Below are 25005 nucleotides of genomic sequence, written 5' to 3' on the forward strand. Positions count from 1 at the left end.
AGACTCCCAACAGTTGCTCGAATGTCTCGGCACATATACGCCACTGCATCACGTCAGAGCCTACGACAATCCACTCTGGATCCAATAAATACACCTACGACACTCAATTCGGTCGCTCCTTCTTCTGTCATCTTTGTCCCTCGCTATTACAGCGGTAAGTCTACGTATTTACAATGCTAAAATCAAGGGTTCTATTCCCCTCGGTGGACTCTGCAGATAGCCCGATGTGGCTTTGCTGTAAGAAAACACACACACAAACACACATTGTCATATTTTCTTCAGCTATGACACTGACGATTCCAATCTCGCCACACATCCAATATTCCCTTCAGCCAACTTCGTTTCCCAACCAATACAAGAATACCGTCGTAACTTTAGATTCTGCTGAACTCTCCTTCCTTCTCCTCTTACTAAGACACTGACGTCAATATACTTCTCAAGCAATGACCTGAGAACACATTTAAACCAGGAGAGTTCACCTAATACAAAAGCATTTGTAATTAAAGGTACACACCCAAGTATAGACACGGACCAAGTACAAACAAGAACACCACATACGGTAAAACAGAATGAAATATTTCTAGTAAAGCACAACCAACCAATATAATAAAATTATACGCAGAACAGTGTCTGAGGGTACTAGAGATTTTGAGTGGACGAAGCTAAAACACCTGCCGTAGTCGTAACACAGTTCTAAACTGTGACACATACAGACACGTTGCCTTAGTGTGTAAATCTACCTCACAAGTAAATCTCTCTGGTTAGGATAATTGCAATACTCAATGCCCGAAAGAACACAAAAATCCCCAATGCTATAACTTTCGACATAAAAACAAAGCTAATTACAAACGATGTTTTCAATATAAGGATATCAAAACTAGAATTTACAACACAAACAATCAGTCAAAGCAAACCGAAACAGACACACAAAATTCAAAACCTAACTCCACTAGTCGAACAATATTACCTACACCAGTAACAGAGAAAACACCGGCATAAACAACAAGTAACACGTATGCATAGGCAGCAATAAGATGCAAATGCACCAGAATAAAGTTAGAAACAACAAATCACCATAAGTTAACCAATAAACACACACGAAACAGGAACAAATTCCACAGTCGAGGCAATCAAAGTTAAATTCAGAGTACATACAACAGTAAAATAACCCTGAAAACAGAACAAAAGGCTTCACAATCTCTATATAAATAGATAAAACACATTTCATTTATTTTAAGCCACATAATATATAGTTATGCATTATCCTATACCAGCTTCACCTGTACCGGCCATAAGACAACATCCATAAACATGGCCCTGAAAAGAACTGAATAATAGAATATTTAAAAAAGCAAATCAAACGTCAATTAAAATAATACTCAAGAAAGGAGGAAGATGTCTCTCTGATCCTTCTCGGTCGCCAAAATCTAATTGCTGATGAGTTTTTATTTTATTATTCTCTCAAGAGCAAGAGGTCAAATTCACTTTCCCCTCCTAGGTCTGTAAGACCTGAATGAACTCCGATAACGATTGCACACGCTTCACTTGTTAAAACCTTCTAAGGCTCAGCGTTCAGTGATGGCAAATCATAAGTTTGTTCTATTTGAATGAGTTAAGTTCATAGTTTTCGGCGATATTCAGTTACTGTCCTACGTTTTATAGAAAAATGGTGAAACCACAATAAGAGTTCAAGTGGTGAGTACAAATCGTTCTAAAGGTATTTATCAGGTTTAATTAATACTTAATGTCGTATCAGCTAAGAAAGATAAAACGGCCATTTAACTTCGAATGTAATTTACACCAATTAAGATTGCGAAGAAGCAACAAATTTTAAAGTGAACCCATAGGACAACGGTACGTTTGCGGACTTACAACCCAAAAATCCAGGGTTCGATTATCTACGGCGGAAACAGAAGTTACATATTGTGGCTTTGCCCTAAAGCAAATAGTTTTAAATATAAATGCTATTTCTAATTAAAACAAAGATTAGAAATTGATGTTTTTTATCAAATGATCTGATAAAAAGGAGCTTCTTGTGGTTAAGGGCTGTTTTGCTTAAATGGTTGGATAAAACAAATAAGACTGGCTAAAATATCTCCCACGTAGCTCATATGAAGTACAATTTAAAATAAATACACAGCAGGCCGTACACATTATCTAGAACAATGACATAAAAGAATGCTTTACAAAAAGTACATAAAGTTGATATGTGTTTCTTGTTCAGTATATTCGACTCTCTGTAACCATGTTTTGAAACAAGGTGATATCAACTTTGCAACGAAAAAAACATCGATAGTACTTACCTTAGAATAAAGTTGTTCAAAAACAAAAACAATTTAAGTCACGTTCGTCATTCACTCTGATGACATCATGTAATAAATGATGATAAACATTGGTAGCCGTTCTTGTGAAGGGGACCATTTTACCTCATTTTTCCCGTGTTATTTTAGGGATCTGCAGATTTTTCCAAATAAGATGAAATAATTTCAATATTTTTATGCGACAAATTCCAAAACTGTATAATTTGCTTTACTTTCATTATTTTGTTTATGTATCTGACAGATATTTTTTTCTGAAGGTAATATACGATTATATATCATATGACAGACACACAGATAATTAATTCTAAAAGGCCCTTGTATGAGTCCAGTCAAACTGGGACAAAACTATTGGTTATTAAAGACATAACTAAACCACCGTGAACTGCCACTATGACTTTTTCATCTGGTAGATCCCAGTTGCAAAATTCAAGAAGTTTTTTACTTTAGCGATTCAGTAAACTTCATTTGTTTTCGGTTCTTCACTCTCTCTCTCTCGGTGTTTGGGTATGATATATTCGTACCCTGGATGGTCAGGTTCTCATTGACCTCTTCCTCCTTCCCGTACTTATGTGGTCTTGCAGTATTTGATATTGATAGTTACTTCATTTTTGGATCAGATTGAACTGCATCTTTCTCCGACCATTTTCAGGGCAAATTCCATGTATTGTGATACATATATGGGTATTATTTTGCCCTCTCAGCACAATGTCAAGTTTGTTGGTGGCACATTTTTCTTAATTCATTATATGTATATATATATATACATACATTTTTATTATATTTATTTATTTTTTATATTTAAAATATATATTGACTGGGGAGAGATGTTTAAGACTAACTATATCATGTATGAGGTACCTAACTAGTTCGCATAGTCATTCGTTTTCATCTAAGTACTTTATTGTACTATGTAGGAGTCTATCTGGTATGGTTGGTATGTTCGAAGATTTGTGTATGAATTAAGATGATGTAGTTCTTTGAAATCTGTCTGCTGTTGTGACGAGTGTATTTTGGATTGTTTGTAGTTTGGTTTTAATTATTTTGTCGTTTAAAGTTATCCATGCTGGAGCTGCGTAGTCTATTACTGGTCTAATATATGTTTTGTAAATTTTTAGTATGTTGTCTGTAGATGCTCCACTGTTCTTGCCAGTTAGACTCCTAGCATAGTTGGTTCTTCGCCAGACTATGTTTTTAATTTCATTTACATGGTTAATCCAAGTTAATTTTGAATCATAGATTAGGCCTAAAAATTTTGCCTATGTGACAGTCTGAAGTAGCGTGCCATTCATATATATTCCTGGCTGTAGTTTTTGTGTTTTGTCAATTTCGTAAAGACTACGAGTTGTGTTTATTTTTATTCTATATTTTTGACAGTATTCACATATTCTATTTAGTTGCGGTTGGATGTTTGTGGCTGCTATTTTTGGTGTGGCAGCACTTTTTCAGACTGCCACATCATCGGCGAACTATGAAGAGAATCCATGATTAGGATCCTTCAAAGGCATATTGTTTACATACACGATGAAAAGTATAGGGCTAACCAACCCTCCCTGAGGGACACCAGCTTCTGGAGTAAAGTACTCGAAAAAGGTACCCTCTACACTTTCTATTTCCCAAAAAGTTAGATAGCCAGCGAATAATTCCACGTGGTAGTCCCATTTCATTCATTCGGAACCTTAGACCATCGTGCCATGCAGTGTCAAATGCTTTCTCGAAATCAAGCGACAGTGCATTCTTTTTTATTGAAGCTATCAATTATAAATTCTTTTAATCTGATTAAATGATCTGTTGTTTGTCTGAATTTCCTGAATCCGTTTTGTTCTTCTGGTAATTTTGATGTTATCTCCAAGAATGTGGAGAGTCTATTACTGATTATTATTTCGAGAATTTTACCTATACAGCTGGTCAGGCTGATTGGTCGGTAGCTATTAGGTTTATTTGCTGGCTTTCCTTCCTTTTGGAACATTAATATATTAGTGAGCTTCTAAGAAACTAGGATGTATTCTGAGGATAGGGATAGATTAAAAAGTGTTTTCAGGTGATCAAACAATTTCGGAGTACCAGTTTTTAGAAGGATGGCTTGTATTTCATCTTCACCTAGATATTTGTTTTTTGTTGTTTTTATTGTTTCAATAAGTTCTTGTAGGAATATTTCTTCCGTTAGTATCATGTCTTCGTAGTTTTCATGGTTTGTGATGTGTCTTGTGTTTGTGTCAGATATGCTCATTGGGAAAATTGGTTCAAAATGTTTTTTATTGTTTAGTATATGGTTTATTGTAGAAATATGTATTCATATCTGGATCAGAATGAGTTTTAAATGTATTTTGAAGTTGAGCTTTGAAATCGTCAGCTTTTTCTTATTTGTGTGCTATTGTATTATTGTGTTCACACTAATTAGCCACTTCTGCAGCTTTGAATTTTGTTTCATTCAGGCAAATAATGACGCGTATCTATTAAAAGATACCTCCAGTGGCACAGCAATATGCCCGTGGATTTATAACGCTGGAAATCGAGTGCAGATAGTCTATTTTGTAGCTTTGTGTTTAATTACAAACAAATAAAACAAACTCTTAAGTGAGAAATTAACATTTTCTACGTCTAGTTTGTGGGTTCTAATTTATAGTTATAATTATTACTAAAGCAATTTAAGTTGTGTAGTTTGTGTATTAAACAAAATATAATGTCATATGTTAATCTAAAATTGAGTGTCAACAAGAAAATAAACGCGATTTCAAAGTCCATCAAGAGCGACTTCATGTCGGGCCATATTTTAGTGAATAATCACAATTATTTGTACCCGTACTAAGAAGGATCAAATAAAGAAACACTAGTTCTTTTGTTTAAGAATCTGTTTTTTCATTGTGCTTTATATTTTCTCCCCTAGACTTGTCTAGATTTCCAACGTTTCTAACTTACAGACATTAGTTAGTTAGTTTGTTTTTTTGGAATTTCGCACAAAGCTACTCGAGGGCTATCTGTGCTAGCCGTCCCTAATTTAGTAGTGTAAGACTAGAGGGAAGGCAGCTAGTCATCACCACCCACCGCCAACTGTTGGGCTACTCTTTTACCAACGAATAGTGGGATTGACCGCATATTATACGCCCCCACGGCTGGGAGGGCGAGCATGTTTAGCGCGACTAGGGCGCGAACCCGCGACCCTCGGATTACGAGTCGCACGCCTTACGCGCTTAGCCATGCCAGGCCCTACAGACATTAGAATTACCCGGTTAGCTGGTGAAAACAACATCAAAATACATTTCAAGGAAAGCCAGTAGAGTTATCACAATAAACAGATACAAATGAAATTATATACGATTTATACTAAATATTTCAACCACACAAGAGCACTGCAAAACCTAATTAATTGCTATGTCAAAATGTGTAGATTAACCCGTTTATTGAAATTATTACAAACACATAAGTTGCTGTTGGTTCCTGTCAATTCCACCTTCTTGAACACATAAAACTCTCAATTATATTTAAGACCAAAAATAAAGTAACAAAATAAACAAATAAATTTTGTACTAGGTGTCATCAACTTAACGTAAGTCGCCTGTTTATATATAAAAAAAAAATTATCTCTTAAAACTATCAGTGTCATTATTATTATTATTGATTTTAATATTTCTATAACGTAAAATGCCCAAGCTATTATTCTGAAGAAATGGAATCCATTTTCATAGAATACAATAGTTTCCATTATTAACTACTAAATTGGTTTCGAGTACTACCACCAGTTCTTTTCCATTTACCCATTCTAGATCCCGTAGTTAATCATCGTCATTTAAACCTGGAATTCGTGTCTATGCTTATGAACAACGTTATGTAAAATTACCACCAATATTAAAAAGCCAATTCATTCTTTATTATATAACTTGACTGTTCATAAAGTACGGATTACATCATCAGTTTCATAAACAGATTAATAAAGATTAATGAAATAGATGACATTGATCTACTTGACGTCAACGTAACCCATGTTATCTGCCTAAACTGGTTAGATCAGAAATATTATTCCTTCAGTGACTTACGCGAGGTCACATGAATATTCCATAAAACAGCCACCAAATCTCTGTTGATTTAATCATGAGCCCTTGTCTAACTGTAGTTTTAAAATTACATATTTTTTTCCATCAATGCAAATCATGTGATAAAGTAGTGTGAAGTAAAAATTTTTCTTCTTCGCTGATCTTTTTTGTGTTAAACTATCTTCAAGTTTTTCACTTCTTTAACTTAATCCAAATTGAATGTCTAGAGTACATCACTAAATCAATAACTAATATTTTTTTTCTCTTAACTACCTAGATTACTGAACTATTTATCAGTCAAAGCATAAGTACGTATGATGCCCTCAGACAAAGTACCACATATCATTCTCACCATAAGTCCTATTTTTACCTATTTTTCAGGATTTTTTATTTAGATAACGGATACCAACATTATTCCTATCTCCATCGTTTAGGACTGGGTTACTTGTCTAAATAGCTAAACCGTTGTTGTTGTTTTGAATTAAGCACAAAACTACACTCTGCCTGCAACGGGTATCGAAACCCGGTTTTTAGCGTTGTAAGTCCGCAGACATACCGCTGAATCACTGGGGGGCTAGCTAAACCGTACATGGATATCAACATTATTCCTACCTTCATCGTTTATGGCTGGTTTACTTATATAGAAAGCAATTAGATTACTTTTATTAATGTGATCTTCTACACAACAATTTCCAAAATTGTATAATATGCTTTATTTTTATTACTTTCTTTTTCATGTATCTGAAATTAACAGGTAACAATATTCCAAGTTAGAATTAGAACATCAAACTGTATCAAAGCAAGCAGTTACTATAATTGCAACCCATAATAAAACTGTCAACCTTCCTAAATCATCTTCAGACTAAAAACAAACAAACAACAACAAAACAACTGTTAACCTGAAGATGACCTAAGAAGACCGAAACGTTGTTTTTTGCTTTATTAGTAAAAGTGTTAATACCCATACCAGCCGTTCTGAGATACACTATTAATGTATGTTTGTAACTTGATTTTTTGCAGTTAATGTAATAAATGCCTGCAGGTAAAACAATACATTTCACAAATTCAAAAAAACCTTGAGTATCAAATAATTTATCAAACAGTGTACGAATCTGTCTTCTTTTCAACATATCATGTATTGATCCTACGTTGTTTTTAGAAACTTGGTTTCAACACAAAAAGTGGATTTTAATCATTATAATAAACTTTGTAAATGGCGTTACCTCCTAAAGTGACACAAAAGATGGTAGAAATTTAGTTTTTTGGCGTAGTACTATACAACAGGCCACTTGCATTCTGTCCACTAAATATACTCTGCTGATTTTTATTCTTATAAATGAATTCAAGTCCAATAGAGATTTATTTATTAATAAAAAAATCCAGATTATGAGTTGAAAAATTTGTCTTAGCATATATCCAAAATCAGCATTCATACACAAAACAATGTCGAATATTTGATATGTTAAAAAAAAGTTATTACTTGAAACAGTACATACAATATTTTTTTCTGATCAGCTCATATCGTACGTTTTTCAAAAATAGTTACACGTTCATGTCTATGCTTTTATATTTAAGTATGGAATTTTCTTATGATGGTTTGGCTTTTGGTTTTTGAATTTCGCACAGAGCTACTCGAGGGCTATCTGTGCTAGCCGTCCCTAATTTAGCAGTGTAAGACTAGAGGGAAGGTAGCTAGTCATCACCACCCACCGCCAACTGTTGAGCTACTCTTTTACCAACGAATAGTGGGATTGACCGTCACATTGTAACGCCCCCACGGCTGAAAGGGCGAGCATGTTTGGTGCGACCGAGATTCGAACCTCGCAACCCTCGGCTTATGAGTCAAACACCTTAACGCCGGGCCTTTTCTTATGATAAGGGACAAAATTATTTTAAAAAAAATCATTTTTACTCCAGTGAAAATACGTTATTTTAATAACGAGAAAATAATTTTTGCATTAGATGCAGGAATCTAAAATGTAACGTGTTTTGTTAAAAGGACTGAATATAATATTAATGCAAACACGTACACATTTAGGTCACCTTTTAGCAGTGTTGTAAAAAAGTTACAAAACATTTATTTTGAATATTTAAGAGCAGTTTTTAATTTTTTGATAAAGTTTACTACGATAACATTTTATACAACTACAATCTCATAGACTCAATACTGAAGCAATACAAAACCTTTTTATAAACGACAAAAATGTTTTACTTCAGTAATGTAATTTGAATTGACAAGAAATTCAGTAATATTGTTTTTCCTGTTGCTATAATAAAAATAGGATGAGTTTTGAATTTTATGTGTTTATTTTTACCATCAAGTTGACCATACTTTAAAATGTTCTTCAGAAGTATTCGAAAGCATTCTCGAGTACAAAGATTTACTTTTTCTGCAAGAATACCAAATACGTCGTGAAATCATACTGAAACTTGGTAAAAACACGAAAACCTAATCTAAAATCTTGATCTGTTCGATACGAAAATCAGCAGAGTAAATCAATCATGTACAAATAAGTGCGCAAGACCACATTTATAACGAAATAACTAGTACAGCATCACGACAACGAACTCAAAATATTTAAACATTGATTTAATAAACTACAACCCTTGAAATATTGACTGGAATTAAATAGAGCAAAAATAATAATAATTTTTAGTAAGAATTAAATTTGGATAAACGTTTTAGTCTACAAGCAAATTAATTACTTTTTGCTAGTGTTGTATATTAATCTTCTATATATTCAAACGGTTCTGGAGGTTCTGGTTCTTCCTCATCCTCTACCTTAGGGCCTCCCGCTATTCATAAAAACAAAAACATGTTAAAACTTGTTCCTTAAGAAAGTTAACAACCTGTATTGGTCTAATTAATATACCAATAAAAAATGTAAATCCTGTAATCTGTGTATTAGTTTAGGTTAACAGTTTAACCTAAATATTATCGGTAAATACAACATAGTAATATACCATTAACACAGATCTAAACCTTAACCTGCAACCCCTCATTACTGTATAATAAACTTAATGTCAAACGCTATTAAAGCCTTGCTTGTCATAAAACAAACGCAAATTACCAAAAGTTACAATTTTAACATTTTGGTATATTAAATCATATTCAGATTAAAAATATGTTAAAACGAAAACAGATTTCATAAGAAATAACTAAAACATAGTTGATATTCACAATATGTATGAAAATCACCTATAAGAAAACACCGCACAACAATTTTTTTGAAAAGTTTTGCTTCCTGAAAAGTTTTTGCTGATTGTGACAGGTACCTGGTGGGTATGCACAAATATAGTTTTGGTTTTGCTTCATCACGTAGGAACTCTGAGAAATAGACAGTTAACTGTTTACCGGCAATAACGTATTTAATTGTGTTTATGTTTCTAATATGCTATTAAGTTCTTTTGCTCCTGATTTTCGTTTGTATTCAATGTCCGGTGCATCACGTTGCACTGTCCAACAGTATTCAGCAAGCATTGACGGATTTCAGTTGCCCTGATATCGTTTTTCCATTGTAGCAAAAGTGAAGATTTCGATGTGATTTTCGTGATTAGCAGCCAAAAATCTATAAGGAACACCCAGTAGTGTTCAAGAAGCAAAAACTTTGTTGTGCAGTGAAATTAAACAAGTAAAAAACTATCATAATAGACTAATTGCTAGAGTGTAATTCTTTTTTCATATCTCGGTGCACAACAAGATTCATAAAATAATTCACAATTATAAACAATACAAGTATAGTAGAAGAAACTTCGGCTTTTTATGAAAAATCAGATATCGATAATAAGTTATAAAAAACATTTTATATCATCTTGAAAACACATCAAATTATGTAACTGATTTAGTTACACTGTTATCAATATTCGTTTCCATTAAATATTTCTAGGCAATTTTAGTTTTACATATATACAAAAAGAAAGATTATAATCGCATTCACCGATAAAAGAAAACAAAATAACGTATGTTAACTCACTTGCTACAGGTTCTACCAAGTCCTCTGGGTCTTCCCGTTTCGTGTCCTTCATAATAATGATTCCACCAATACTCACCTGTCAACAAAGTAAATAAATCGCTAATGTGAGTATAATATTTGATCCAGCCATTAGGAACATCACTCAGGCGGTATTAGTGGTTGTTTACTGTCGATATTTACACAAAGCTATACGAGGGCTATCTGCGTTACTCGTACCTAGTTCTAATCGCTTTAATCGAATAGTAAGCTCTGAAGGTCACTCTTACAACGCTCTCCCATAAAATGATTATCACATAGTTTTTCTTTAAGTTGGTAAATGTGTGTTTTTTTCTTATAGCAAAGCCACATTCGACTATCCGCTGAGTACACAGAGAGGAATCGAACCCCTGATTTTAGCGTTGGAAATCCGTAGACTCAGGGCTGTATCAGCGAGGGACAACATGGAAAATACTTATTCCCAATAGGTTTTTGTCATCTATCTTCTGCATATGATTTTTCTTTAACATTAAGATAATGTAAAAAAAGATAGAAAGAAGCATAATTGTTTCTACTGAAAAAAAATATTAATATGTACTAATAAGTATTTTACTCCAATATTTCTGGTAGCTTACTGAAACAAATCAAATGGTCATTTTATTATTGTATCAAATATAAACAGCTTTTAATAACTTGTCTCACATTATGAACCAAAACTTTATAGTTTACATTTAAAATTTTATTTTATGTAACAAAGTGAAGACAGTATCCCCAAACCAGAATTTAAGCGGAAAGTAGTACAACTGTGGCATCTTTCCTAAGATGTTCGACGTTTACTCGTGCTAAGTAGAAGATGAAGCAGTTTACATAACGCATGTATTACTTTGGTTAACTTTATCTAAAATATAAGAAATTCATCAAGGCTTTAAACAAACTTGTAAAATAAGCTATATTACCCATCTTCAACACCATTTATTTTATTTTCGGTATTACTTTACAAAAAAGTATAGTAATGAGCTTAAATTATGTTATAAATATGTTATATATATGGAAATACGTACGTTGGTATGAAAACTGAAACACTTCATGCATATTTTCTCATTTTTAAATAGAATTTATTTCGAAATACAAAATGAATGTATCTGTGTACGATTAATAAACTGTTATACTATGCAAAAAAATAAGTAAGAGTTCAAGTATATTAACTGCTATTTCATCTTTTGCAGACAGGCGAGAAAATAACTTGAAGAACTATATTAATTTAATTTAACACGGAGGATAAATAAACAAGATTAAAGCCTCACATTCACTGGTTGTTTAATAACCATAATGACCTTTGCTCAAGGTGGTTCCGATTAAAAAAGAAAAAGATGAAGTAAGATACTGACGTGGTATAAATATCTTCTTTAACAGTTGCTGATAACTTAACTACCACACTTTATAGAGTGGAAGCGAACCCGCGACCCTCGGATTACGAGTCGCACGCCTTAACGCGCTTGGCCATGCCGGACCCATGTAGAATCATTCCGGCTTTACGTTTCCTAACGTCATAGATAACATAACGACTTTAATCAATTTAAGATGAATGATGTTAACCAGTGTAAACATTTAATAATAGCCCATTTCTTGCCATCTTTACATGTAGTAGCGTAGTACATAAGCATAATTTATGTACATATATAATCAATATAACAAAATAGCAAGTTATAATATTTTATGGGTTAAGTGAAATATTTGTTACTCTACCTAAAAAAATTGTACACTTCAAACAATCTTATACACAAATGACAGTTTCAGAGAAAGAGAGAGAAAGAAGACACGGACTGATTACTAATATCGCTGAAGGAATTTCACATCTACTGTAAATATAAAAAAAGACATAGATACTGTAAACTACTGGTGCACAAACACGTGACTATCATTTCTTACTTTACCAATGACAACACTGACAAGTATAGTAGACATTGGTCACGATGTGTTACAGTTACGCTTTAATTCACATACGATTCCAACGCAACTGACTTAGAGTGAATCATTTGTTTGTAACAAACTTTTGCTGCATATAAATGTTATGGTGTAAAGTTGTCATAGTCTAAACAACATTAACTAACTTAATTTCTTTAACCCATTAATACCGTTTAGTTTTTGTTAAATAATACGGAAAAAAATTTACATTTACACCATAATAATAATAATAATGCAAACCCCATTCTTCTTCTGTCAGAAAAGCTACACGTGAATTTATTAACTATGAAATTTGGCATCTAAATCATAACAACATACGTAATTTCAGATTTAAGTAGAAATATGCAACTAATACTGCTAATACTAATACTGCTAATTAAAATCAGATTCAATATACGTACATTTTATTTCGAATTTGAGGCGAGTTTTCAATACAAAAAAAAAAACATTATACAATTGTATAATACAGATACTCTATTTGGATGATCGCCAGGCTTGAGGGAAAAAAGGTTGTATTCACTAATACAACCAACCAGTTGTACTTAGAATGAAATAACCTTTAAGAATTTCTACGGGATTTTGGGATGAAATAAATTATAATTGTAAAAGTTTCCAACAGTTTGGTTTTATTGAAAGTTTCTCTCTGTAGACCTTTATAATATATTACAAAGTTGCGATATGTTTTGATTTTGTTATGCGTGTAAGTAAGTATGGTATGTTAAGCAATCCACACATTAACGAAGGCTTTATAAACAGATATAATTACATATTTTAATACGACTATAATTAGGTTAAGTTTGATCTTTTCTTCAAACTGATTTCCAGTTTTATTTTTAACATTAAGAATTGAAAGAAAAACTTCTGCGCTCTTCCAACAAGTAGAAATGCATTTAAAGATAATTTCTAAACTGAATGAATAAAAATCTCCCATAGAAGAGTGGCGTCATTTCCTCGTCCAGTCAAGTTTGAAACTGACTACACTGCATGAATGAGTCCATGTATAGCAAGTCAACCAATCTTAAATCTTGTTTATTCTCAAAACGACAGCTGTGCCTTAATATTCGCAGTTGAATTTATTTACTCACGTTTTACTAAGGTCATACAAATATTAAAACGTGATTTCAAGCTAAAAATATAAGCGTTATCCTGTAATTCTGACCTCAATAATAAGAAATATCCAATCCAATTACGGAAAAAAGAAAAGTAATAGCAGATTTCCTTCGCAAAACAACACAAAATATATACAAATAGTGATCTATCAAAATATTTTTACCGTTTCTTGAATTACACATTCTAGAACAAACAACAGCCATTTCTCCATTCCACTATCATAACTATTACCACTTTCAATTAAAAAAAATCCATTTTAGGAAGAAGGTTTTTAGTGACAAATAACAGGATATAATTTCAGAAACACATCAAGATGATGGACGGACAGACGCACAACAACAACTCAAATGCTAGTTTTGTTCATGAACATCCTAATTCTGTACTATACGGTTCCATGAAAGCGTACTTATTCGATAGTCACTGTACAAGGTGTCTATGTTAACTTTATATAACAACAAAATGCGTTTATATATATCTGTGACCACACACATCATTAACAATTTGGTGATCTGTTTAACTATATGTGACCATACACATCATTAATAATTTGGTGATCTGTTTAACTGTCTGTGACCATACACATCATTAATAATTTGGTGATCTGTTTAACTATCTGTGACCATACACATCATTAACAATTTGGTTATCTCTTTAACAATTTAGTAATCTGTTTAACTTATCTGTAATTGTACATAAAATTAATAATTTAGTTATCTGTTCTACTATCTATGATCATAAATATTCACAATTTAGTTATCTGATCAAGTATCTGTGATCATACATATCATTAACAATTCAGTTATCTGCTCAACTATCTGTGATAATACATATCACTAACAATTCATTTATCTGTTCTACTATCTGTGATCATAAACATTCACGATTTAGTCATTTGTGAAATTACCTGTGATCATATCATTAACAATTTAGTTATCTGTTCTACTGTGAAAATACATTTCTTCAGATGTATGTTGCTCATCAATTAATTAGTCAATACAATAATATCTATAATTAATATAATTATTATAGTTACTTCATTCTTCCAGCAACTCCACTTTAAGTAAATGTTCACAAAATATTGCAAGTAAATTTTCACTAAATTCTTACATCATGGCATGTATCCAATAAAATAGTGAATAACGGAATAGTTACTAATAACCTAATCTTAGATTGTGTTATGTAAATATGCATATTAACTTTCCAATAACTGTTTTTAACATTTAATAAACATTTAAATTTTACAATCTATTAAAATAACTTATAATAAGGTTTGATAATTAAGTTCATAGAACATAAATACATAGCTTGTGTTGGATTCATCAAATAAATGACTCGTGTACCAATCACCTTTTTCCATTAAATCTCCTTGTTTCATTAGCAACGGCAACCGTTTTGGCATGTGATATGTTTATAACAAGTTGATGTGGATTATTTTTTGCTCTTAAAGAAAATCTAACAAAAATCATTATAGGATTAAATAGCTCATGGAGAATTAGCGAATTGTCCCCCCTCTTTCCGGATGTAAAACTTTTGCTTAGTTTTGAATACATATATAAATTACATCTAGAATTTTAAATACAACTTCCAATTTTTAATATATATGTGTATACATTTACTAAAAATTGAATGTTCTTTTCAGCTAGATATCTAAACACAAACACACATTATGGATAAAATGCACAGAAAAATTTGACATATTTAGACATTAGCCAAGCAGAGCATATGAAATGACAAACAAGTCATTACAACATGCATAAAACATTCTGAAACCTAAATGTTTCTTAGATTATTTTTTTTACTGAGCATTGAGAGTTATCTGAGCTAGTTGTCCATAGTTTAGAAGTAATACAGGGATGGCAGCTAGTCAACACTACAAACTACCAACTCAAATACTGGAATTAACAGCTGAAGGGGCTAGAACAGATGTCGAACCAGGCACCTATGGATAGTGAACCAACCATACTACCTACCAAGCCATTTTAGATGAAGTTTGAAATTATTACATGCACATCACTCAACATATACAATTTCAAAAATATTCAGACACCTTGGATAAATACCTATTAAAATCACCTATTATTCACACCCTATAATGTTTCCTAAAAACATGAATTAGCCTCACTCAAACAACACAACACTAATGAACTGATATAAATGTGCATACTTATAATGACAATACATTCTAGTACAGGAATAACAAGAAGAAAGAGAGAGAGAGTGTGTTTTACTTACATCTTTCAAAGGAACATATCTACTTCCTTCAATGGCCTGGATTACTTTCAGCTGAAAAAGAAATGATAAGTAAATACTGAGTAGGCTCTTAATTAACTGTAATGTGGTTAAGATACATATACAATTTACATTTAATAATAAGTTAACATACGTAATGAATTACCAGATTGAGATTTGCCAATTTCTGAGGCAATAAGAACACCAACAATAAAAAATGTAGTAATTAATAAAAGATTATTATCTAGAACAAATATGGACAAGCAGTATTCTTTTGTATGAAATATCACGTTATGCTGTATTACAAATACTTACAAATGAATGAAACAAACTATGTTGTGTTGAAATCACTTTGTTAATAGCAATGTTTCTTATGGCTTAATAAATGTCCTAACTATTTTCATAAAACAAATACATATCCTTAAGAGTTACAACATGGCTACAATGTTAGGAATAATTTCATGAGTAACCAAAATATAATGCATTTTTAAAATCAATGATTCGATAAGAGGAAAACACATTAGACAAAAAAAAAAAACCAAGATAGTTCAGATGATATACATTAAAAAAAATAATCAGCTCATAAAATCTGACAGTCAAATATATTACTAGATTTCTCTCTCTCTCATAATAAATACAACATCCAAATATTATATTACTTGTTGTTTCATCACCCGTGCTGGGTTAGACAAGATCTCATAATTTGGTTCTGGTTCTTTTTTCTCTTCCTTCTCTTTCTCCTTATCAGCCTCTACCATTTTTACTCCTTTCTCTTTTGGTTTTTCCTTAGTTTTTTCTTTACCTTCATCTTTCTTTTCATCATCCTACAATTATGATAACAAATTAACATGTAAGAAACTTCTTTTTGGTTCTGGATATCCATGCAATGGCAAGTAACCTGTGCTTAAACAATCCCTAATTTTGAACTGATAATCTAAGACGAAAAGAAGCTAGTTTAACAGCACACACTACTAGGTAACTGACATTCTTACAAGACATCCACGGGCCCAAGGTGCAGTGCGCAATTTTGCGGCAATGGAAGACAAACTAGTACCCTTAAATTTACAGTTCGCTAAGCCATGTCTGGGTAAAAAATGTAAGGATCAGCAGTAATTAGAAAAAGTTTAGTAAGTTTAACTGTCAGTAAACTTTAGACATATTTTGTTGTTGAAACATCATGAAACAGTACTTGTAACGTCGGGTCCTGTAATCTATTGCCTCGTGTGTAAGTGAAAGACAGGATATGTACTGTTTTGTTAATACTTCACCTCTATGTATATGTAGATATTGATAACAATTCTATACACTGATTTTTATCTTCTTATCATTATACACCATGTTTGTTTAAAGTCAGCTTAGTATTCTCCATCAATACAACAAGAAACAAAGTTGTTTACAACAACTAAACAGAGTTATGTTTAGGTATGAGCTCCAGCTATGAACTGTTTCACTGAAAACTGAACAGTAATACACAAATGTTAATACTTGGAGAACACAATACATATATAGCTCATAATTTACCTCTGATGTAACTGTGGTAGGAATGCATTCTGAAATTAACTGTCTTCTAACCATTACTAACTACATTCCTTAACTAGTCCAAAATATGGGAATGCATGAGGCTTCACTAAAATTAGGTTTTGGTTTTGTGTTGGATCTTGTCAAGTTTCTTAATCATATGTCTTGGAGTAAAACCTGAGTTACCCAATAGTTTTTCTCTGGTATTAGATTTCGAACAGTTGGTATTTTAAATGGATTTTTACGAACGATTCCAAAGAACATAAATTTCCATGATAATTTATCCAAAACTCGAGATCGGAAAAATCCCATACTACAATTTAAAAAAAAAGAATTAAGCTTTTCTGGCAACAAACATCATTGACACTTGTGCTGCATATTTACTCTAGAGGGAGCTTCAATCTAAAGTTTTTTGGTGTATAATGCTAATTTTTAATTAAACAGAGTTCTACAATTATGGTGTACATATGCTACTCTTGAAATCCTTTTCTGAAAAGATTGTACGATGTCTAGAATATAAAACCTTTCGCAATCTGGCAGGTCTTCTCTTTATTATGCTATTCCTATTTCTTAACAGGAGAGCATCATAAGTATACACTTACATGATAAAAAGTAGCTAATTTAAACATCAATTCTAATAGATGCATAGTAATAACTAACATGTTACTATGTTGACAGAATAGTTACTAAGTTACAAAGAGTGTAAACAGTATTTTATATATATATATACTTGAAGTAACATAGGATGCCACTTGCAAAGTTTTCAAATTTTAATACAAATCTGTTCCATTTCTTAAATTAATTACAGAGATTTGACTTACAATATTTGAAGTAACTTAGCTAAAGGAGTATATTTTCTTATATCAAAGCCATATTAGACTATCTGCTGAATCCACAGAGGGGAATCAAACCCCTGATTTTAGCATTGTAAATCTGAAGACTTACCACTGTACAAGCAGGGTTCTAGCTAAAGGGAAACATAATTTGATTGTACATGGTTGTACAGTATGAGTATCTTTTTGATGACAACTTATCATAATGCACACTTGAAAAATTGTATTCTCTTATTTTATCTTCCAATGAAAAGCAGAGAAGATATCACTGAATATTTTATACTGGTATGTTCTAACTATATGCACTACTCATAGTAATAGATGGTTTTCATATTATTGTAATGCAAGATATGGACTCAATCTAAAAGCATTCTTCACTGTTTTTGGTGCAGGTATACAAACATTTACCACAAACAAGTATATTAAAAAGGACAGTTGACAATCGTTTAATTTAATAACAATTCACTAGACTCGTATTAGGTTAAATATCAGCAAACTTTGAACCAATAAATATTGTAGTCAATTTCATCTGTTAGATTTTACACAAAAGAAAACTGTAGTTATTCAAGGGAGCTTACCACATCCATCTTTTCTTCTTTTTCTTTCTTCTCAGCTTCCTTCTTCCTAGCCTTAGCAGTGATAGACAGAACTGCTGTTGTCACCTTTTCTCGCTCCTTCTCCTTCTTCTCCTCCAGAGCAGGAGGATAAGCGTACGTTGATGGCTTGGCGTTAGAACGAAATTCAATTTTTGGCATCTATTGTAAAATGTAGAAGATATTGAAATATGAAAACTCAACAAACTGATCATAATGGACAGGATTTAAAAGCCGAATTCATCCAGTTTAATTTATTCCTTTTATCTTAACTTAAATATTTGTATGAAACCTTTCCACAGCACTGTTTCGATGAATCACTGTGCGACGCCTCAAACAATTTAGTTGTCAAACTCCTAGAGGCGAACGTTTGACCTAATGCAAAAAGACACGCGGGAAATGCGTTTCAAACCTGGGAGTAGTGTTATTCACAGAACTGTATTTCGAGGGTTAAAACTACAAATGTTATGTAAACATTTAAATAAATTTCAACTCGCATACTATGATATAATTATAGATTCAATACAAATAATGTATTTTTACTAATCAAGTTTTCAAAATCTAACGTTGATGGCAGAACAGGATTACTAGACAATAATAAACAAACAAAAGCTGAAACAGTTGGTAAGAAAAATATTTTTATAGGTTAATAATTCGAGTTATAACTGACATTGCTATAAAAGATATTTAATGTAGCGTAATTTAATTAATAACTGAATTCATAATAATTGTATGACTTAAGTTTCAAAGTGATTGTTTGGTAAAATAAAAAGTAATATAATTTTAAACAGACACATTTCATTCATGATATTCAAAATTGTGAAAAAAATAACTTTTGGAAAACTCTTGCTAATAATAACTAGACAAGTAAAAATTAATTATTTTTTAGTATAAAAATTATATATTCAATCAAGATCGTCAATAAATACGTCAACAAATAGTATGCAAATGGTATGTTATTGATTTTCGCGTTAAGCTATTCGAGAGCTACTTGGTTAACCGCCTCTTATTTTGAAGAGTGTTTTTCAAAGTGTGGTACATGTTTCATCGGTGGTACCCGCTTTAAAAAGTTTCGCTTCTAAGCCCGAACTCGTCGTATTAACGTTGAGTTACATCTACGTTTTAAGTTCACCAATATCTCTCTCCTAGTACATGGTCACAAGCAGTTCCACTCCTCGCACTGAACAATCTTCAACTTGTTTTTTCCAGGTACTTATGTACATTTGAATGTAATGATTATTGCTTTACAATTACATTTAATGGACGACATTAATAAAATCCATAAGCTTCTGTGCACTTTTTTTATTTTTGTACATCATTATGCGACTATCCTCTTCCTTCAGACATGAGTCGGATATAGCTGACTAACCCCCACACACACACAGAGATAAGGCTGGATTAGAGGGTTTTATGAGCAGCACTGGGCTATCTGCAGTATACACCGCGTAGCACTGTAAGTCTATAAGCTTATCCCCGTTTCATTGAGAGACTTGACTATAGGGAAGACAGCTAAGTCAACACCACCAACTGACAACTCATGTACTACTATAATCGAATAGTGAGGGTTGTCTGGCACTCTCATAACATTCACGACGGAGCACAATGTTTTGTTTGAGCGTAACAGGGAGCGAGCTGTTAACCTCAAATACACAGCATGTAATCGGTCCGAAATAAAGAAGCCAGAACATACGTGACACACAGCTTACGTCTCTCTATAAGTGCGTATTATAATCTCGCGAAAAACATTATCATTGTGACAAAACAGTGCTAATACACTGACTCACCACACCACATCGTAACACAATTTCAATCATTTCAATTTATATGAACTACTTAAAAGACATAATTTACAACTATATACTTTGGGCCAAATTAGATAAAACCACACATTAATAAATAAGTCAGAAATGTAACACTTATTACTACATATACCCCATGGTTACAAGTTAATATCAAAGTGTTCAAGACTTCGATCGCTTTCTGTACATCTGGCATCGTAAGAAAACCAGTAAGTAATGTTAACTGTAGTTTAGCTGTAAGAACTTAGGGCTTAAACTTTATAATTTAGGTTATATTTCCAATACTAATATCCTTAGAAATACAAATGGAACTATTATATTTGAAATCAAAAGATTTTTCTCTTACAATTTTAAAAACTGCACTTATATGTCAAAATGAACAGTATGTGGAGAAAATTACGTTACTCAAGTAAAAGATTTAAGATTTCGAATAAATCAACGCAAGTTTCATGTAAAGTCCAAGATAGAGCCAATTAAGATACTCAAAACATTCTTACAATTTTAAGTCGCCACGACCTAGTATAAAAAGTTTTTTTTCGTTTTCACTATGGTCTTGCGATAAACAACAACAAAAACATTTTTTTTTTCTGTACAGAAAGAGAAGAAATTACAAGTACTTTGAATCATATTTAAATAGCTTGTGGATTTCACATGTTGGTATGTTTGTGAAGGCAAAAAGTAGCATCGACCACCATGCTCTAAATCATTTAATACCCCCCTCATCAATTCCAGGGTGGTGGTGGTCACCTTGACAACCCGACTTTTATTTACATCCTGCTCATTGTACAATGCAATAACAAATACATATTTGTAGAAAAAGTTAATTAAACAGAGAATTTGAAAGGGCATGCTAATTTCACTGAAGAATTTTATTATTCAAATGATGACTTATAAAAATGTAAATTCATTATTTTCATTTGTATTGACAATACTTTTCTAGAAAATGAAAACAAACAATAACAACAAGCTTTTACAAGCAAATGAATCAGAATGAGAGTTCTCTGCATTAAACAGTGAAGAGAAGTGGCGTGCAACAGGACTGTTAGAGCCACGGCTCATGTGTTAAGTGTCAATCCCACAGACACACAGTGACATTTTATGGTATAAATGTACACAGAAGACTTGCAGCTGCACAATACATTAAATAATGCACATCCATGCATGATTGGAAATAATGATAATATTAATCAACAAACAACTACCAACAGTAATTACAAACATTTTGAGTTAAAGATCTTTGGAAATCATCATTTCTTTTTAAGCAATTCAAATGTATGTTAGTTATTATGTATTACTTATAAAAAACAAAACATTTCCCTCAATATTATAAATAAATTGCACATGTTATCTACAGCCTACAATACTGAAATAAGTTCATGTTTATATGCTTTAACAATGAACAATTGTTTTATATATATACCACAGGCCAGAAAGGAAGTCTTCATAGAAAAAAATATTATAGAAACATTTCCACCATATTATCATAGAAAAATTGCATAATGCAATGGAGATTTTATACTTATGGTTAAGAACAAATAACGTCTATTATTTTATCCATATACTTTCATGTTATATATTATACTAATGACTCAACATAAAATACTGAAAAAAATTAATAAAAAATATTTAAATTACTGTATTGTATAAGAATATTTGTTTTGTACGCTCGCAGGTAAAATACTGCTAAAGGACAACTAATAAACAAAGTCATGAAAGTGGTAAAAACGCATATTTTCTCATATCCGCATTTAATGGCCCTGGGCAGACAACACAGATGCTACCAAGGTGATTAACCAATCTAAAATTGATGAAGGTTTACCTGAGTAGTAGTAGGTATTTTTTTGAGTTGAACTCAAAGTTTAGAGCCATTTACTAGAAGCTGTTTCCAAACTTCGTTTCTTGAAAAACTATTTATTATTTACAAGTTTTAATTCTTTATATATATATTGTAATTATTTATATTTACTTGTTAGAATATTTTTACTGGAAAATAAGCTTTTACGCACGCATATATTTTGACTTTTGTTAAACACTATATGTATTATGTACCATTTTTAATTACGGTGACTCAACAGCAGCGTTAAAGCTATGAGAGCTACCACCAAACCAAAATGTGGAATAAATATTAAAATAAAAATGATCTTTCTGTATGTGTGTGTATACTTATATGTACAGGCGTGTGATACACACGTATGTAACATATATGTTCGTGTGCCACACGAGAGATTAATCATTACCTGACACCTCTCTTGACTATTATATGAAGCACAGTCAAACAAAAGCCACAGTTGTTATATCCAGAAAACGTTTTGGCACAAGAAAGATTCACTTACTAAGTAGGTTCTACAGCGTCAATCCAACAATTCATTCATCATTATGTGCCCAAAACCCTTTTTGACTAGATGGTAACCTTCACGTATGACTGTGGAAAAAATCTTCATATCATGCAATTAAAATACAACCAAGTACAGGAGTTTTAGTCCTTGGACTCATTGACTCGCATATATGAGAACAATACTGCCATAGAAAACGAAAATTTCGTTTCTCTAACATCTTCAAACAATCTTTTTTTCTTGTTGATATTTGACACTCCTAATATTTATGCAAGATGCATTGTTCAGCTGGGTGAATTGGACCTGTTTAAAAAAAACAACTATGAAACCCGTTATAAGAGCTCGAATAAGTCCACTATACTCAGTAAAAAACATGATAGTATACGTGTGTAAGATCGAATAAGTCTAGGGTGTTAATGTTAAGCTCTTACACTGCACTCACATACATTAAATAAATCAATTAAAACAGCGTTACAAAAACGTTGACCCATGCTGTATCGATTTTCCAATGAAAGGGGTAGATTTAAAGATTAAAGTTATTCATATACACGTATAAAATGTTTAACCCTCAAATGTATATATGGCCATAATCAATTTTATTTGAAATTAGGTGATTGAAATTAGTCAATGAACGGAGAAGAGTTAATGATATCCAAAGGTTTTATCAGACCCTATTTCCACTCCGAGGGAGAGGGCTTCGGATACACGCCATTTTGGGGGAAATAAGCCTAGCAGGTCGCCAGTTATAAAATAATGCATGCATACATCCACAGGTTTATGTAAATATTTTTTAAATCAGATACGTTTGAAGTTAAGAACGAACCGGCACAATGAGCTCTCTGTGTTCTGCCAACCACGGGTATCGAAATCAGGTTTCTAGCATTGGAAGTCAGCAGATATACCGCTGTGCCACTGGGGGCTATTTTTTAATGATAATTCTCATATTCTGTAATTACATTTCGATTTTCTTCATTATCATATGTAGTAGAAGCTTTGAATACAGTAATTTTTTTATACAAAATACATTTTCATGGTTTTAACTATTTTCGCAAATTGGCGAAGCACGATTATAACTAATTATAACACCAGTGGTTGTGCTATAAACTGTGTTAGTAAACAAGAAAAAAATCGAACATAGGCTTTTTTCATCTTGTTCTGCTGATGCAGGAGGATGGTAAGTGACTTAAGGCATTGAAAGGAGTTTATGACGAGACAACCAATAAATAGCAATCAAAAGGGCATAAGAGTCTTCCCTGCAATTTTATATCAGGTTTGGCCCTACAGATCTACTTGAATATCATATTCAAATAATAATAATAACACCAATGAAAATATTATAGTCAGCTCATAATGTTACTGAATTAATTAGTTTTATTATATTAATATTATTATCTTTTCTTATTTCTGCAAAAACAAAATTCGATGGCCCAGGCGATCCAAATTATGTTCCAAATTTGTTTTCATTTCCAATATCAAGGTCAACAGTCGACGACGCTAATGGCAAGAGAGGAGGATATCTTTGCTCAATCACGAGGCAATATAAAAGACACTGCGAGAATCCTACGATCGAAGAAAACATCACAAACGTTTCGCAAGAGTGTGCCACTCCACACTCAGCAGACTAGAAAATAGAAGCTACGCTAGAAAATATATAGAAACACTTGCAAATATTATAGACCACATACAACAACGACTTGTACAACACAATAAATGTTCACAACTGGAGGTCGACGACCTGTGAAGATGTCGTGACAGACTTAAAGGGCAAAGCTGATCAAACCATGTTGACACTCATGAAACTGAGACTGGATTTGAAAATACAGATCTCGTATATAGTTTTCACATATCATCTTCTACAATCTACAGTTTCAAAAATAATCAAAACCGCATCCCTGTTTCAGCTGCTCCTTTAAGGTTTCCCATTCACAGGCCAGCAAAAGATCCATGTGGAACCTTTCACAAAAAATTAAGAAAAAAAAATATTCCAACTGTCATTACTGATCGTAGCGAAATTTTCACTGATCGTCCCTATAATCTCAGTGCTGGTGAAGGAACTACAAATATCATCAAACACATTGTGCTGTAACGTTTTAGTCAAAATGTTGGGGTGATCACATTTCAAATGTTGATATAACGGCTCAAATCTGGATTCTATGACAAACTTGTACACGGTTAAGGCAGACAGTGGTTTATACCATTGCCCAGAGCCTCGTAACGAGAGAACAACGCTCATCATGCCTCCCTTCACAAGCAACTTCCGGGTTCATTTATAGAACATGCACAATAGATTTCATCTTTGAGCATTCATGAAGAAAGAGCTTTCAAA

The 25005-nt window shown here is 32.4% G+C and overlaps 1 protein-coding gene across 1 annotated transcript in view; it reads right to left on the reverse strand.

The window, feature by feature from the left end:
* Positions 1–8864: 8864 nt before the first annotated feature.
* Positions 8865–25005, reverse strand: part of Rpn2 (Regulatory particle non-ATPase 2) — a 243293-nt gene continuing 227152 nt past the window's right edge. Inside the window, exons 22-26 of the mRNA XM_076448295.1 lie at positions 18533–18709; positions 16263–16427; positions 15607–15657; positions 10324–10399; positions 8865–9145 (exon numbers count right to left, since the gene is read on the reverse strand). Of these exons, the coding sequence (XP_076304410.1) occupies positions 9075–9145; positions 10324–10399; positions 15607–15657; positions 16263–16427; positions 18533–18709 (540 nt within the window). The 3' untranslated portion in view covers positions 8865–9074. The remainder of the gene's footprint in view (positions 9146–10323; positions 10400–15606; positions 15658–16262; positions 16428–18532; positions 18710–25005) is intronic.

The sequence above is a fragment of the Tachypleus tridentatus genome, chromosome 8 (assembly GCF_004210375.1).
Source record: "Tachypleus tridentatus isolate NWPU-2018 chromosome 8, ASM421037v1, whole genome shotgun sequence".
Classification (NCBI taxonomy): Eukaryota; Metazoa; Arthropoda; class Merostomata; order Xiphosura; family Limulidae; genus Tachypleus; species Tachypleus tridentatus.